The sequence below is a fragment of the Scylla paramamosain genome, chromosome 24, assembly GCF_035594125.1.
Source record: "Scylla paramamosain isolate STU-SP2022 chromosome 24, ASM3559412v1, whole genome shotgun sequence".
Classification (NCBI taxonomy): Eukaryota; Metazoa; Arthropoda; class Malacostraca; order Decapoda; family Portunidae; genus Scylla; species Scylla paramamosain.
This window is the reverse complement of record NC_087174.1, coordinates 16894617-16913742: the sequence shown is the minus strand read 5'-3', so window position 1 is coordinate 16913742 and position 19126 is coordinate 16894617. Positions and strand designations below refer to the sequence as shown.

Genomic DNA, 19126 nt, shown 5'->3' with positions numbered 1-19126 from the left:
CCAGCACTTACCGATTTGGATCTGCGCGTGATCAAACCCTATCTTTCTCTGGATCCTGGGAGTCACTCATGATTCCATGCGAGATGAATGCACGTGAATAATGAAGACAATGGAATTTGTTACCTGATTCGTGAAAAGAACTTCAGTCAAACAATTAAACTATCAAGCTATCAAAACTATCAAACTATCAAAAGTCAAACTATATAATTATACTTTTAGGACAGAGTGGCAGAATGATACAGGTTAACAATGACTCATCCCATCCCCACACTGCCTCACCTAAGGAACACCGATCACTTATGAGCAGGAAATTACTCTTGTAGGCCTTATTAGAACAAATGAGGTAGTACTGGATAAAAGAGCCGATCACGCCAGCACAGAAAAAAAAAAATGCCTGGAAACATATCGCTCACTAATGCCTTCAACGCGGCATATATACTGGCTGTTCCCAAGAGCACCATTCACTTGAGGCGCGCCTGAGAGTGCCAAATGTACATTGGCATTACTTGATCCACCTTTGATACGAATCTAGTGATTTCGTAATAACTTTCTCAATAAGGGAATGACCGAGAGTGACTTCTCCCTTAATACTTGCCCTTTCATATTCCAGTCATCCCACTCTAACTCATTTCAAATGCCAAAGCATTCTGTTGTCTTAGTTGTCATTCACAAACTGCACTTACCAATATGTCATCTCACTTTGTCCTTCTCTCACTACATTAACATGGTGATATTACATGTAGTCTCATCACATAACTTAATGCAGATGACATTCAACTAAAAAAATAAAAAATGCGGGCAACTTAGGAAAGACCACTTCCTACACCACTTCCTCACAGAGGTCAGAAATATGATAGCCTTTGAGCTAAACTGCAGTGAAAGTCAGTGTCACAATGAGCTGTCAGACCTGCACCAAGCCCCACACCACAACTTTCTGTTGCTTCTGCCATTCTGCTGTAATAAGACGAACTTTGTAAGATACTTTAGATTCATATTCATATATACATACATACATACATACATACATATATATATATATATATATATATATATATATATATATATATATATATATATATATATATATATATATATATATATGTATATATTATTAGAAGAGGTAAGCAGTGATACACCAGACTATAGACTCCAGACCCCTTCATTTATTCACCAGACTCTTCATTTATTGCAACATTTCACCTTCACAGAAGGCTAATAAAAATAAATAAATAAATAATAATAATAATAATAATAATAATAATAATAATAATAATAATAATAAATGATAAAAATAAGTACAAAGACGAAAATCATAAAATATCACATCACAATAGGGACAAGATAAAAAAAAAATACTAACCAAAAGGGGACAGACAGGCAAGTATTAACAAAAAATAAATAAATAAATAAAAAAAATTGCTTATACATAACAAGAAAAAAATATAAACAAAATAAAGATATGAAGCTATGGACAAACCTTGTATGTTCTCGTGTGTTGTAGTGAAGACTAACACTCCTTGTCAATCATCACCACACCACACGCGAAAACACACAAGGTTTGTCTATAGCTTCATACCTTTATTTTGCTTGATATATATATATATATATATATATATATATATATATATATATATATATATATATATATATATATATATATATATATATATATATATATATATATTTTTTTTTATTTATTTTTTTCTTTTTTCTTTCTTTCTGTCATGTATAAGCTAATGTTGATTGGTTATCTATTTATTTACTTTTTTTTAATGCTTGCCCGCCTGTCCCCTTTTGGTTACCGTTTTGTTTTCAAATCTTGTCAATATTTCATGATTTTGGTCGTTGTACTTATTTATTTATCTTTTTTTTTTATCTACTTTTAGTCTGATGGTGAGAATGAAACGTTGTAATAAAGGAAGGAAGTCTAGTGTATCCCTTCTTATCTCATATCTGTCTATCTATCTACCTATCTATATCTATCTATCTATCTATCTATATATATATATATATATATATATATATATATATATATATATATATATATATATATATATATATATATATATATACTTGAACTTATCATTAAATCTGGCTGTAACCTCACTGAACGTTTCCCTTTGTGTCTCACAACACAAGGGGCAGTCACAGCTTGTACTCTAAAGACAATTTTCTTCCTCCACACAGAACTAAAGCACCTAATATCACACACACACCCCTCACTCAAAAATTCAAAATTATCATGGCGACTCCTACACCAGCCTCAAAGTCCAAATCTGGGGAGGGGACCACTTGACACCCCCCTCAACTTTTATTTTTAATTAACTTCTGCAACAGTTCCGATTTAAGATCTCATTTTCAGTTTGTAGAACACCACCTCTCCTCTTCTACAGCTCATCTTCTTTTCCTCACTGAAACTCAGGTGTCTGAGGCAACTGACAGTTGCCCCTTTTCTATTCCCTCCCACTTTCTCTATCCTCATTTTCTATCCAATGCTGGATGTTGCGTTTATGAGCGCAACGACTTAACCTGCTCTCGTGTCCACTCTCTTGAATCTTCTGAGTTTTCCACCATATAGCTACGACTACAGAGTCACTCTCAAACTAAATTTATCTGTGCTGTATACCTCTCACTTAACTCCTCTGACTATAAGAAATACTTCGACTACTTCCAAAATGGAGCACATTCTGACTCTCTTTCCTTTTGCAGAGATCTCCAGTTTTGGAGATTTCAGTGTTCACCACCAGCTTTGACTTCCCTCAGCTTTCGCTGACCATCCTGGTGAACTAGAACTGGTCAACATCCCATGTCCCCACGACCTAGAGCAATTAGTGCAACACCCTACTCGTACTCCTGACCGTCTTGGAGATACGCCTAACATTCTTGACCTTTTCCTGACCTCTAATCCTGCTTATGCTGTCACCCTCTCTTCTCCGTTGGGCTCCTCCGATCACAATCTCATATCTGTATCTTGACCTATCGATCCAATACCTCCTCAGGATCCCCCTAAGCGAAGGTGCCTCTGAAGTTTTGCCTCCATTAGTTTGGGGGACCTGAGGAGGTATTTTGCTGATTTTCCTTGGAATGACTACTGCTTCCGTGTCAGAGACCCGTCTTTGTGTGTCGAGCGCATAACAGAGGTGATAGTGTCTGGCATGGAGGCGTACATTCTTCACTCTTTTTTTCCGACCAAAACCTTCCAAACCTTGGTTTAATACAGCTTGTTCTCGTGCTATACATGATTGAGAGGTGCCCCACAAAAGGTACTTTAGCTTTCCATCACCAGAATCTCATGAACTTTACATTTCTCCCCGGAACCATACCAAGTCTGTTCTCCAACTAGCCAAAAACTCCTTCATTAACAGAAAGTGTCAAAATCTTTCAAAATCAAACTCCCCTCGTGACTTCTGGCATCTAGCCAAAAATATCTCTAATAACTTTGCTTCTTATTATTCCCCTCCTTTATTTCAACCAGATGGCACCACTGATATCACATTTACATCTAAAACTAAACTCTTTGCTCAAATCTTTGCTAAAAACTCTACCTTGGACGATTCATGGCTTGTTGCTCCATTTCCTCCACCCTCTGATTACTTAATGCTACCTACTAAAATTCTTCGCAATGATGTTTTCCATGCCCTCGCTGGCTTAAACTCTCAGAAGGCTTATGGACACGATGGTGTCCCTCCTGTTGTTCTCCGAAACTGTGCCTCCGTGCTTGCACCTTGCGTAGTAAAACTCTTTCAACTCTATCTGTCAACTTGTACCTTTCCTTCTTGTTGGCAGTTTGCCTACTTTCAGCATGTTCCTAAAAAGGATGACCGTTCTGATCTCTCAAACTATCGTCCTATTGCTTTAATTTCCTGCCTATCTAAAGTTTTTCAATCTATCCTCAACAGGAAGATTCTTAAACATCTATCACTTCAAAACCTTCTATCTGATCGCCAGGATGGGTTCTGTCATGGTCGCTCTACTGGTGATCTAGCTTTTCTTACTGAGTCCTTACTCAGTCATCCTCTTTTAGAGATTTTAGTAAAACTTTTGCTGTTAACTTGGACATATCAAAAGCTTTTGATAGAATCTGGCACAAAGCTTTGATTTCCAAACTACCCTCCTACGGCTTCTATCTTTCTCTCTGTACCTTCATCTCAAGTTTCCTTTCTGACTGTTCTATTTCTGCTGTGGTAGACGGTCACTGTTCTTCTCCTAAATCTATTGACAGTGGTGTTCCTCAGGGTTCAGTCCTGTCACCCACTCTCTTCTTATTATTCATTAATGATCTTCTAAACCAAACTTCTTGTCCTATCCATTCCTACGCTGATGATACCACCCTGCACTTTTCCACGTCTTTTCATAGACGTCCAACCCTTCAGGAGGTAAACATCTCACGCAGGGAAGCTACAGAACGCTTGACTTCTGATCTTTCTAAAAGTTTTGATTGGGGCAGAGCAAACTTGGTATTGTTCAATACCTCAAAAACTCAATTCCTCCATCTACCGATTCGACACAACCTTCCAGGCAACTATCCCCTCTTCTTCATTGACACTCAGCTGTCCCCCTCTTCTACACTGAACATCCTCAGTCTGCCCTTTACTTATAATCTGAACTGGAAATTTCACATCTCATCTCTAGTTAAAACAGCTTCTATGAAGTTAGGCGTTTTGAGACGTCTCAACCAGTCCCCACCCCCCAACCTGCTAATTCTGTACAAGGGTCTTATCCGTCCATGTATGGAGTATGCTTTCCATTTCTGGGGGGGTTCCACTCATAATGCTCCTCTAGACAGGGTGGAATCAAGAGCTTTTCGTCTCTTCAACTCCTCTCTTCTAACTGACTGTCTTCAGCCTCTCTCTGATCGCCGCAAAGTTGCATCTCTAGCTGTCTTCCACCGCTATTTTCATGCTAATCTTGTTAACAGCATGCCTCCCCTCCTCCCGCGGCCTTGCTGCACAAGACTTTCTTCTTTCTCTCTTTCTGTCTTTCTCTTCTTTCTGTCAGTTTCTTTAATGCAAGAGTTAACCAGTATTCTCAGTCATTCATCCTTTTCTCTGGTAAACTCTGGAACTCCCTGCCTGCTTCTGTATTTCCACCCTCCTATGACTTGAATTGCTTCAAGAGGGAGGTTTCAAGAGAGAGAGAGAGAGAGAGAGAGAGAGAGAGAGAGAGAGAGACAGAGAGAGAGAGAGAGAGAGAGAGAGAGAGAGAGAGAGAGAGAGAGAGAGAGAGAGAGAGAGAGAGAGAGAGAGAGAGAGAGAGAGAGAGAGAGAGAGAGAGAGAGAGAGAGAGAGAGAGAGAGAGAGAGAGAGAGAGAGAGAGAGAGAGAGAGAGAGAGAGAAGAGAGAGAGAGAGAGAGAGAGAGAGAGAGAGAGAGAGAGAGAGAGAGAGAGAGAGAGAGAGAGAGAGAGAGAGAGAGACCAGGTAACATGTGAAATCCATTTAATGAACAGCAGCGCTCATATTTAGAACTTCAAGAATGTAATAAAAAGTTAAATGCTAGAAATTTCTTCAAAATCTAATGCGTAGGCAAAAGTGACTGCTGTTAGTAATATGTGTGCCATGGTGACTGAATACAGTATATTAATTAAACACACACACACACACACACACACACACACACACACACTGACACACAGGAGAAAAGAAATTTGTATTGTCAGGAAAAGGGACATATATTTGTTATGAAAAGAAATTCGTTTTGTCAAGAAAAGGACAATTTTGCTAATAAAAAGGACATATTTTGTTGGGAGACTGAAAATTTATTTTGTTAGAAGGATAGAAATTTATTTTTTGTGGGAAAGGAGATATATATATATATATATATATATATATATATATATATATATATATATATATATATATATATATATATATATATATATATATATATATATATATATATATATATATATATATATATATATATATATATATATATATATATATATATATATATATATATATATATATATATATATGTATATATATATATTTTTTTTTTATGGAAATAGAAATTTATTTTATTAGAAAGAGTCGGTACTGTTAGAGAAAAAGTCGGTACTGTTAGAGAAAAAAAAAACATTATCTTCTTTTTACATTAAAAAATATTGATATTTTTATGGTCAAATAAAAACATTTATTTCATATCAAATATTTGTGTAGCCTTAAAAAAAAAAAAAAAAAAAAAAAACTGCTTAACAAGTGACTCTTTATTATCCTAACTTTATTATGCATTGGTGTTCTTGGCCTGCAGCCATATTCCGTTCCCCAAAAAAAAGTGAAAGGAAAAAAGAAAAAAGAAAAAAGGCAAGACTATTCTAAAATAATAATAATAATAATAAACAATAGTAATGATAATAATAATAATAATAATAATAATAATAATAATATTAATAATAATAATAATAATGATAAATAATAATAATAATAATAATAATAATAATAATAATAATAATAATAATAATAATAATAATATCATTATTATTATTATTATTATTATTATTATTATTATTATTATTATTATTATTATTGTTATTATTATTATTATCATTATTATTATTATTATTTTTATTATTATTATTATTATTATTATTATTATTATTATTATTATTATTATCATTATTATTATTATTATTATTAAAATAAAAAAAATAAATAAATAAGTAAAAAAAAAACCATTATTCAAAGGTGCTTTAAAATATGTATAACAAATGCCTTGTACCATACCAAAAATGACACCAGGTCGGAATGCTCTTCTCTTGACATCGACTCGTCTCTCACGTTTCTCTTCATTATCTTATGCAACATTCGCGGCCTTAGATCTAATTTTCAATCTGTAGAGCATCACCTTTTCTCTACTGAACCTCATTTTCTTTTCGTAACTCAAACACATGTGTGTGTGTGTGTGAGGGAATTGTCAGTAACCCCTTCTCTGTTTTCTCCTTTCTCTATCATCATTTTTAGTTCAAAGCTGGATGTTGCGTCTTTGTGCGCAACGACTTGATTTGCTCTCGTGCCCACGCTTTTGAATCTTACGATTCTTCCACCATCTGGCTAAGACTACAAAGTCACTCTCAAATTAAATTTATCTGTCCTGTATACCTCTCACCTAATCCCTTTGACAAAAAAAAAAATAAATAAATAAATTCTTTGACTACTTAACTTCCAGAAAGGAGCACATTCTGACTCTCTTCCCATTTACGAAAATCTCCATTCTTGGAGAATTCAAAAGTCACCACCAGCTTTTGATTTCCTCTCCCTCACTGACCATCCTGGTGAACTAGCCTTTAACGTTGCCATCCTCCATGACCTAGGGCAACTAGTGCAACACCATAATAGTATTCCTGACTGTCTTGGATATACATCCAATATTCCTGACCTTTTCCTCACCTCTAATCCTTCTCCTTAAGCTGTCACCCTATCTTCTCCGTTGGACTCCTCCGATCACAACGTCGAATTTGTATATTGTCCTGTCGCACCAATACCCACTCAGGGTTCCCAAAGAGGTGTCTCTAATGTTTTCCCTCTGCTAGTTTGGGGCACTTGGGGAGGTATTATTCGGACTTTCCTTGGAATGACTTCTGTGTCAGAGACCCATCTCTGTGTGTTGAGCGCATAACAGAGGTGATAGTGTCTGCTATGGAGGCGTACATTCCTCACTCTTTCTCTCGACCTAAACCTTCCAAACTTTGGTTGAACACAGCCTGTTCTTGTGATATACATGATAGAGAGGTGGCTCACAAAAGGTACTTGAGCCTTCCATCACCTGATTCTCATGCGCTTTATATGTCTGCCCGGAATCATGCCAAGTCTGTTCTCCAACTAGTAAAAAATTCCTTAGTTAAAAGAAAATGTCAAAATCTTTCGAGATCTAACTCTCCTCGTGAATTTTGGGACCCAACCAAAAACATCTCCAATAACTGTGCTTCTTCATCTTTCCCTCATTTGTGCAAGTTGAGGGCACCACTGCTATCTCATCTACTTCGAAAGCTGAACCATTCGCTCAAACCTTTGTTAAAAAATTCTACCTTGGCTGGTTCAGGGCTTGTTCCTCCCTATTCTCCACCCTCCAACTACTTCATGCTATTTATTAAAGTTCTTCGCAGTGATGTTTTCTATGCCATCGTTGGCCTTAATCATCGGAAGGCTTATGTACTTGATAGGGTACCTCCTATTGTTGTCCGAGACTGCCTCCGTGCTTATACTTAGTCTAGTCAAACTCGTCCAACTCTGTCTACCAACATCTACCTTTCCTTCTTGCTGGAAGTTTGCCTACATTCAGCCTGTTTCTAAAAAGAGTAACAGTTGTAATTTCTTAAATTACAGTCCCATTCCTTTGATTTCCTGCCTCTAAAATTTATTAATCTATTCTCAACAGGAAGATTCTTAAACATCTATCACTTCACAACCTTCTATCTGATCGCCCGTTTGGGTTCCGTCAGGACCGCTCTACTAATGATTTCTGGTTTTCCTTACTGAGTCTTGGCCATCCCCTTTTAAATATTTCGGTGAAAGTTATGCTGTTGCCTTAGACATATCAAAAGCCTTTGATAGAGTCTGGCACAAAGCTTTGATTTCCAAATCACCTTCCTATGGCTTCTATCCTTCTCTTTTGAACTTCATCTCAAGTTTCCTTTCTGACCGTCCTAGTGTTTGTGTGGTAGATGGTCACTGTTCTAAATCTCTGGTGTTCATTGGGGTTCTGTCCTGCCACCAACTCTCTTCATATTATTCATCAATGACCTTCTAAACCAAGCTTCTTGTCCTATCCACTCCTACGCTGATACCACCCTGCACTTTTCCACGTCTTTTCATAGACGTCCAACCCTTCAGGAAGTAAACATTTCACGCAGGGAAGCCACAGAACGCCTGACTTCTGATCTTTCTAAAATTTATGATTTGGGCAGAGCAAACTCAGTATTGTTCAATGGCTAAAAAACTAAAATGCCACAAATACCTCCATCTATCAACTTCACGCAACCTTCCACACAACTATCTCCTCTTCTTCAATGACACTCAACTGTCCCCCTCTTCTACAGTGAATATGTTTTGGTCTCTTCTTGACTTATAAACAAAACCGAAAGCTTCAGATCTCATCTCTAGCTAAAACAGCTTATATCAATTTAGGCGTTCTGAGTCGTCTACGCCAGTTTTTCTCAACCACCAGCTGCAAACTCTGTACAGGAACATTATCCGCCCATGTATGGAGCATGCTTCACATGTATGCAGGGCTTCGACTCATACCGCTCAAAAGTTTTAGTCTTTTCAACTCCTCTTCTCTAACTGATTGTCTTAAACCTCTATCTCATCATCACAGTGCTGCATCTCTTGCTGTCTTTTATCGCTATTTTCATGCTAAATGCCCTTCTAACCTTTCTAACTGCTTGCCTCGCCTCCTTTCGCGGCCTCGCTGCACAAGACTTTCTTCTTTCTCTCATTCAAATTCTATCCACCTATTCTGTCCACCTCTCTAGTGCAAGAGTTAACCAGTATTCTCAGTCATTCATCCCTTTCTCTGTTAAACTCAGTAACTACGCGTCTGTTTCTGTATATTCACCTTCCTATGACTTGAACTCTTTTAAGAAGGAGGTTTCAAGACACTTACTCTTAACTCGATGATTCTTTTGACGTCTCTTTCGAGACTGACGCTTAAGTAGGATTTTTTTTTTCGAATTTTGCTTCATTTAGCCAGTGATCATCTATGTGTGTATATATATATATATATATATATATATATATATATATATATATATATATATATATATATATATATATATATATATATATATATATATATATATATAGCTGCGTGCGAAAAACCAAGCGTCAACGACTGTGAAACGGAGTTAATGATATATTCTATTCTATAATTTTCCCTACATCTTAGAAATAATATATATATATATATATATATATATATATATATATATATATATATATATATATATATATATATATATATATATATATATATATATATATATATATATATATATATATATATATATATATATATATATATATATATATATATATATATATATATATATATATATATATATATATATATATATATATATATATATATATATATATATATATATATATATATATATATATATATATATTATTTCTAAGATGTAGGGGAAATTATAGAATAGAATATATCATTAACTCCGTTTCACAGTCGTTGACGCTTGGTTTTTCGCACGCAGCTATATATATATATATATATATATATATATATATATATATATATATATATATATATATATATATATATATATATATATATATATATATATATATATATAGCTGCGTGCGAAAAACCAAGCGTCAACGACTGTGAAACGGAGTTAATGATATATTCTATTCTATAATTTCCCCTACATCTTAGAAATAACATTGATATAATCGTATCTCTATCGTGCGTGCAGCTGACATCCATTAATCATAGTAGTGTATATCTCATGAACCATGCTATCTCCATCAATGTCTCTTCGGTAAATATCAGATGTTTGAAGTGGGAGCTGTTGATAATGATCGTTAATTTTAACGGGAATATTATATAATTTTATATATAAATAGATATAATAGGAAGAGAGTGGGTGACAGGACGGAACCCTGAGGAACACCACTATCAATAGAATTAGGAGAAGAACAGTGACCGTCTACCACAGCAGCAATAGAACGTTCAGAAAGGAAACTTGAGATAAAGTTACATAGACGAGGATAGAAGCCGTAGGAGGTCTGTAAATCAAAAACTTTTGGTACATCTGAAGGAACAACAAAAGTTTCACATAAATCTCTAAAAAAGAGGATGACCAAGATTCAGTATGGAAAACTGGAAGATCACCAGTAGAGCGGCTTTGAAGGAGCCCATACTGACGATTAGATAGAAGGTTATAAGGTGACAGATCTTTAGGAATCTTCCTGATGAGAATAAATAAAAAAAAAATTAAATTGGTGGAAAATTATAGCAATAAGACGGTAGTTTAAGGGATCAGAACGTCACCCTTTTTTTGGAACAGGCTGAATGTGGGCAAACTTCCACCAAGAAGCAAAGGTAGATGTTGATAGACAGAATTACAAGAGTTTGACTAGGCAAGGTGCAAGCATGGAGGCACAGCTTCAGAGAACAATAGAAGGGACCTGATCAGGTTTAGGCCAGCGATGGCATAGAAAGCATCACTACGAAGGATTTTAATGAGTAGCATGAAGTAGTCAGAGGGTGGAAGAGAGGGAGTAATAAAGCCTGAATTATCCAAGGTAGAATTTTTAGCAAAGGTTTGAAAGAAGAGTTCAGCTTTAGAAATAGATGAGATGGCAGTGATGACATCACGTTGAAATAAATGAGGAAAAGCTGAAGAAACAAAGTTTTTGGGATGTTTTTTGGCTAGGTGCCAGAAGTCAAGAGAGGAAATCTTAAAAGATTTTTTACTTTTTTTTTCTTTTTTTTTTATATTAATGAAGGAGTTTTTGGCTAGTTGGAAAACAGACTTGGCATGATTCCAGAAATAAATATAAAGCACATGAGATTCAGTTGAAGGAAAATTCAAGTACCGCTTGTGGCCACCTCGCTATCATGTATAGCACGAGAACAGGCTGTGTTAGACAAAAGTTTGGAAGGTTTAGGCCAAGAAAAAGAGTGAGGAATGTACGCCTTCATGCTAGACACTATCATCTCTGTTATGCGCTCAGCACACAAGAGACGGGTCTCTGACAGGGAAGCAGTAAACTTTCCAAGGAAAATCAGCATAATACCTCCTTAGCTCCCTCCAATTAGCAGAGGGAAAACGACATAGGCACTTCCGCTTTGGAGGATTCTGAGAAGGAATTTGAACGATAAGACAAAATACAGATATGAAACTGTAATTGGAGGAGCCCGACGGAGAAGATACGGTGGGATTTTGTTGCTGCATAAGCAGAAGTTTGAAAAAGGTCAAGAACTTTTTGCGTATCTCAGAGACGGTCAGGAATACCAGTAGGGTGTTGCACCAGTTGCTGTAGGTTGTGGAGGATAGTAATGTTTACCAGGAGGGTCAGTGGAAGGAGAGGAAAGCCAAAGCTGGTGGTGAACATTGAAGTCTCTAAGAATGGACATCTCCGGGAAAGGGAAGAGAATCAGAATGGGCTCCACTTTGGAAGTTAAGTCGTTAAAGAGTTTCTTATAATCAGAGGAGTTAAGTGAGAGGTATACAACACAGATAAATTTAGTTTAAGGGTGACTCGCAGTTAGATGGTGGAAAATTCGGAACATTCTAGAACGTGGGGACGAGAGCACGTTTAAGTCGTTGTACACACAGACAGAACATCCAGCTTCGGACCTAAAATGAGGATAGAGAAAGTAAGAGGGAACAGAAAAGGAGCTACTGTCAATCGCATCAGACACCTGTGTTTCAGTGAGGAAAAGAAAATGAGGTTTAGTAGAGGAGAGGTGGTGTTCTACAGAAAGAAAATTAGATATTAAGACGCGAATGTTGTAGAAGTTGTTGAAGAAAATGTTGTCAAGACATTTAGGGTCGATACCAGAAGAGCAATTTGACCTTGGGACATTTGTGATCACCTCCCTAGATGGGGATTCTGAGAGGCCGGTGTAGGAGTCCCCATGATGATTTTGAATTTTGAGTGAAGGGTCTGGGTGTAATTAGGTGCATGTAGTTTTGTGTGAAGGAAGAGTGTTCTTTTAAGAGGGCAGGCTGTGACTATCACCTTGTGTTGTGACACACAAAGGAAAACATTCAGTGATGTCACAACTGTGTTTAATGCTAAGTTGACAGCACCCTGTTATCCAATGCTTAAGACCTCACTGGGTGATTATCGTTTCGGCAGGTGTCTACTATATATATATATATATATATATATATATATATATATATATATATATATATATATATATATATATATATATATATATATATATATATATATATATATATATATATTACGCTTCAGTGTGAATCTTCAACTAAAGTTTCTAGAGACTGAATAAGGACATGCATATCTCATCCACATACATCACACATAAACTCATTGTGTCTAGGAATACTAATAATCCATGTGGCCAGCGTACGTCACCTGAATGGAACGAAGCATTGTTTGGCGATGTGTAGCTTAGTCTCGCCAAACTCGTCCGTATAACTGCTGGCAATTAGGTAGCGAAGAAATGTGCCGGAATTCATAAATGCGAAGTTTCCTTCCAAGACGCGAGCTAAACCACCTTCGATTCCTTCGACGTACTGGAAACCCTCAGCAATTTTTCTTGAAGTTGGATCGAGTGAGTTGCTATGGGAGAGAGAGAGAGAGAGAGAGAGAGAGAGAGAGAGAGAGAGAGAGAGAGAGAGAGAGAGAGAGAGAGAGAGAGAGAGAGAGAGAGAGAGAGAGAGAGAGAGAGAGAGAGAGAGAGAGAGAGAGAGAGAGAGAGAGAGAGAGAGAGAGAGAGAGAGTTACATGGATACACAAGCCATAATATATCCTGTGGTTCTGACAGTGACCTGAACTAGGACTACTAAAGCGATAGCAGAAAGAGAGGACTGCAAAGCAGAAGGCTCTTTCCCCACCCTAAACTCCCATCGGCAAGCTATACAAGAAACAGGTAGGAAATAAAAACATTAGCGGGTTAGAGAATTGAGAACCCAAAGGAAATTCTATGGAAAAGAATGAAAATAGATGAAATGAGGTGTCCGTATTTCCTGAAGACAAAGAAGTTGATTTATAATAAATAAACGCTGTTAACCGTTAATTTGAGGCAGAATATTCATCAAGATATCGTTCAAGTCTCTGTGACAAGCTCTGAATCGTCCAAGATGGAGTTTTTAGCAAAAGTTTGAGCGAAGAGTTCAGTTTTTTTTAAATAGATGAGATGGCACTGGTGCCATCAGCTTGAAATAAAGAAGGGAAAGATGAAGAAGTAAAGTTACTGGAGATGTTTTTGGCTAGATGCCAGAAATCACGATGGGAGTCAGATCTTGAAAGATTTTGACACTTTCTATTAATGAAGGAGTTTTTGGCTAGTTGGAGAACAGACTTGGCATGGTTCCAGGCAGAAATATAAAGTTCATGAACTTTACGTGATAGAAGAACCAAGTACCCTCTGAAGGCAACTTCTCTCTCATGTATAGCACGAGAAGAGGCTGTGTTAAAGCAAGGTTTGGAAGGTCTAGGGCGAGAGAATGAGTGAAGAATGTACGCTTACATGCCAGACACTGTCACCTCTGTAATGCGCTCAGCACACAAAAACGGAAGCAGAAGTCATTCCATGGAAAATCAGCGCAATATCTCTTCAGGTTCCCCGAATTAGCAGAGGGAAAATACCAGAGGCACCTATGCTTTGGGAAATCCTGAGGAGAGATTGGAGCGAAAGGACAGGATACAGATACCCTTCACTCATTATCATAATTATATATAAATATAAATTTAATATGGCGACTCCTCTAAGTCTCCATCTGCGGAGAGGACCATAAATGTCGCCAGGTAGGACTGCTCTTCGTGTATCTACCCTAAGTGTCTTGACAACCCCTCAACTTTTTTCTTCATTAACTTCCGCAATATTTAGGGTCGATACCAGAAGAACAGTCAGACATGGGAACATTTGTGGTCCTCTCCCCAGATGGCTGGTTTATGAGTCGCCATATTGAATTTATAATTATATATAATTATAACAATGAGTGAAAGGGTGTATGTAATTAGGCGCATGTAGTTGTGTGTGAAGGAAGAGAGTTGTTTTTAGAAGACAGGCTGTGACTGTCCCCTTGTTTTGTGAGACACAAAGACAGTGAGGTCACATCTGGGTTATTGGTAAGTTCACAGTCACCCCATGTTCCAGCGCTTCAGACTTCACTGAGTTTTCGGCAGGTGTCTACTGCCTCCACCTCCAAGGTTACAACACATAATCGATATGAATTGATATCAAGAAAGGAATAGAAACAGTAGTATTGGGATTAATGTTTAGACGACTGAGCATAAAAAAAATAACCTTGGTGCTCACTATGGCAGGAAATCAGTAGGACAGGCAGATATAATCAGGTATGTATAGTAAGACTTTTTTATTTTAGGAACATTGACTTGCAGCAAGAGTCAGTGAAGCAGACAGCTTTTCAAATGTAATTCAAGACAACCTGAGCAGATAATCTTGGAATCCACACGGAAAATAATGTTCTAGATTTACTTGAAAAAGAAATAATAAATAAATAAAATTACGTAAGTAGAAGTTGGATGGTGGTTAGGAATAGGTTTGAAATGGGAGAAAGCTTCCAAAAGCAGAAATGTAAGTAAGACCTTAGGAGAGCAGATTATGAAGGATTAAGAAGGTTCCTCGAGGGAGTTAACTGGCTACAAATAAAAGAGGGGGGTAGGCCAGGTGGGGACTAGGAGCGTTATGAGTGAAGTAGGACACGGCGGTCGGAGGCGCAAGGGTGGTATCAAGTTAAGTGACAAGCTGAGATGGGTGAGGTAAGATCGAGGTGGAAGGAAGATGGAGAAGGGATGGTAAAGGGGTCCGAGATTGAGGAATTAGAGGAGATTAATGCTGATGAGTTGTATAAATATTTGTTAATTGATTACATACTGAGCAGACAGAGCAACAAGATGAAAGAAAATGGATTACAAGTACGTTATAACGCTATTTAAGACTGAAAAGAGGCATATGCAGTATCAGATTAAATACTGAAGAGGCTAACAAGAAAAAAAAATACAAACATTTACGAAATAAAGGTTGCTAGCCAGGTTAAACCATAAAACATATGTAAGGAGGTTTTTTACAAGGGTTTATCGAACTAGAAATAGATGAGTTGAGGGTACCTCATGGAGAGTTATTTCTAGGGAAGATATTACTGCAGTAAAATTTCAAACAGCAACATTTTAACTATTTTCACTCATAAATATATATAGGACATGCAGGAGAGTGAACACATTTTAAGAGTAGAAGACAAGTTGACATATTTCCACAACAAAGATTTTAGAATGGGAGCTGGATGGCATGAAAAAAAAAAATCAAATCAGGACCATACGGAATATGTCCTTTACGCTAGTTAATTTCTTTAGGAAACCATCAGATTTGGGGATGGTGATGTGGAGGCAAACGAAATGTAGTGTCATTTTAAAGATAGGAGATAAATCTTTAACGTCAAACTACTGGCCAGTCGGCCTTATTTCAACTGTAGGTAAATAATAGTCTGTAATTGCATGCAACAATGAGTTATGCGCAATAATATATATATATATATATATATATATATATATATATATATATATATATATATATATATATATATATATATATATATATATATATATATATATATATATATATATATATATATATATATATATATATATATATATATATATATATATATATATATATATATATATATTAAAGCAGAAAATGTGGATTAGAGATGTAACAAATAATAAATTTTACAACTCCTCTGATGTAGAGATAGAGCCGGATATGCATTTCACATGAAATGTGATCGCAGATAAAAATGCGGATGTTAAAATATCAATATTTGCTGTTTCGGATGCGGTTGTGGATTTCTTTTACCTCCAGATCTGTGGTTGCGGTTGCGGATAATTTTTTTACTCAGGAATGTAACGTGTGCCGTAACTGCCACAAAGAAGAGAGAAAGAGGGAATCTAGTAAAAAAATATATATATATATATATATATATATATATATATATATATATATATATATATATATATATATATATATATATATATATATATATATATATATATATATATATATATATATATATATATCAAATAAGACAAAAAAATGTATGATATATTTCAAGAATGTAGTAGATGTGATCAAGGAAGGGGAGTACAGAGGGCAAAAAGATGGAGGGAATTGAAGGGGGAAGGGGATGGATTATGGAAGGGCAAAAATGAGTAGGGGAGAGGAATATGGTAGCACCTATCCAGCATTACTTCCTCTCTCCCTTTAGTTCTTCACTCACTCCTAACCCTTCCGGCCTATATTTATTTTACTTGCTTTATTCCCGTATTCCCAGCCTTCTCCTTCATCTTTCCTCCTTTTAAGTGCCCTAATTACTCTCCTTCCCTCCATATGAACTTCCTTCATCTCCCTACTCCACAGTATATCCCTTCATACCTCCGTTCATTTTCTCTCCCTTCCTCTATGTTTTGTCTTAAATCTTCCTCGTTGTCACCTCTTCTGCTCTTATTACCTCTCCTGCCCTAATCTATCTAAGACAGAAGAGTAACACCTCGGTCTCTCCCTTTCACTCATTTCATAGCATTTACTCTCCATCCTTCCTGACTCTCGCCCTCTCGAATAATTTAATTTTCATCCTGCCTCATTCTATTCATCAAACCTTAGTGCTGAAGCCAAGAGATTTATTAGTTGGGTTATATTCGTTAGCTGTCGTACACATTTTTATTCTTAATTTGAGTAAATTGAAATGAATATTATATTTTCCATACACATTTTATTAAATTAGACTAAAATGACATCAAAATATAATTTTGAAATGTTGTTTATTTATATTAATATAAGCCATTTAGAGGTTGACACGTCAACCTGATTCGCGACGAGTTCTGTTGACGTGTACCCTGTTCTGAGAATAAACAGTCAATCCACCTCACTCAGCCGCGTTGTTTGGATCTGCCCTTGACCTCTGTCTGATTTCTCACGCCCCATGTAGCACCATTTCGTACTGTTGGTCTTGTGCCTTTGTGGGTGAATAACAATCAGGATTGTTCTTACACACTCACTCCCATTTTATCTTTCTCTAACTTTAACACGCATTCAGGTTTGCCCTCTTTCACTCACGCTGACTGTTTCTGATTGGCACTCACTCTCATCGCCACAATCACTCTTACTAACATTCACGCTTAACAGTTCACCCATTTTTATAATCTAACTCACACCGACTCTTACTCAGGCTTATCCTCACATTCCTTCCTATCCACAGCCATTATTACTCTATTAATCTCTCAAGAGGAGGCAATACACACCTGCTGAAAGGATAATAATTACTCCCAGTGACGTCTTAAGAACTGGATCAAGTGCTGTGAAATTTCATTAAACCCAACTGTGACCTCACTGAACCTTTCCCTTTGTGTCTCACAACACATGGGGGCAGTCACAGCCTGCCCTTTAAAGACAACCCTCTTCCTTCACAAAAAATAAATAAATAAATAAATAAATAAATAAATAAATAAATAAATAAAAATAGAAAAAATACAGGCACCAAATTCTCTGTGTGCTGAGTGCATAAAGGAGGTGATAGTGTCTGGAATGGAGGTGTACATTCCTCACTCTTTCTCTTGACTTAACCCTTCCAAACCTTTGTTTAACACAGCTTGTTCTCGTGCTATACATGATAGAGAGGTGGCCCACAAAAAGTTACTTGAGCCTTCCATCAACTGAATCTCATGAGCTTTATATTTCTGCCCGGAATCATGCCAAGATTGTTCTCCAATTAGCCAAAAACTCCTTCATTATTATAAAGCATCAAAATCTTTCATCAATAGCTTTGCTTCATTAGCTTTTCCTCTTTTATTTCAACCTGATATCACCATTGCCATTTCATCTTTCTAAAGCTGAACTCTTCTTTCAAACTTTTGCTAAAAATTTTATCTTGGATAATTCAGGGCTTGTTCCTTCCTCTCCTCAATCCTCCGACTACTTCATGCTACTTCATTAAAGTAAGGTTTTCCATGCCCTTGCTGGCCTAAACCCTTGGAAGGTTTATGGACCTGAAGGGGTCCCTCCTATTGTTTTACAAAACTATGCCTCCGCGCTCGTACCTTGCCTAGTCAAACTCTTTCAACTGTCAACTTTTCCTTCTTGCTGGAAATTTGCCTACATTCAGTCTATTTCTAAAAAGAGTGATCATTCTAATCCCTTAAACAACTGTCTCATTGCTTTAATTTCATGCCTATCTTAAGTTTTAGAATCTATCCTCAACAGGAAGATTCTTAAACATCTATCACTTCACAACCTGTTATCTGATCATCAGAATGGGTTCCGTCAAGGCCGATATACTAGTGATTTTCTGGCTTTCTTTGCTGAGTCTTGGTTATCCTCTTTTGAAGATTTTGGTGAAACTTTTGCGGTTGCTTTAAACATGCCAAAAGCGTTTGATAGAGTCTGACA

The 19126-nt window shown here is 36.5% G+C and overlaps 1 protein-coding gene across 1 annotated transcript in view; it reads right to left on the bottom strand.

Annotated features, from left to right (window-relative positions):
- LOC135112900 (ionotropic receptor 21a-like) overlaps nucleotides 1–19126 on the bottom strand; it is a 78203-nt gene that overhangs the window by 28877 nt on the left and 30200 nt on the right. Inside the window, exon 4 of the mRNA XM_064027849.1 lies at nucleotides 13075–13281. Within this exon, the coding sequence (XP_063883919.1) occupies nucleotides 13075–13281 (207 nt within the window). The remainder of the gene's footprint in view (nucleotides 1–13074; nucleotides 13282–19126) is intronic.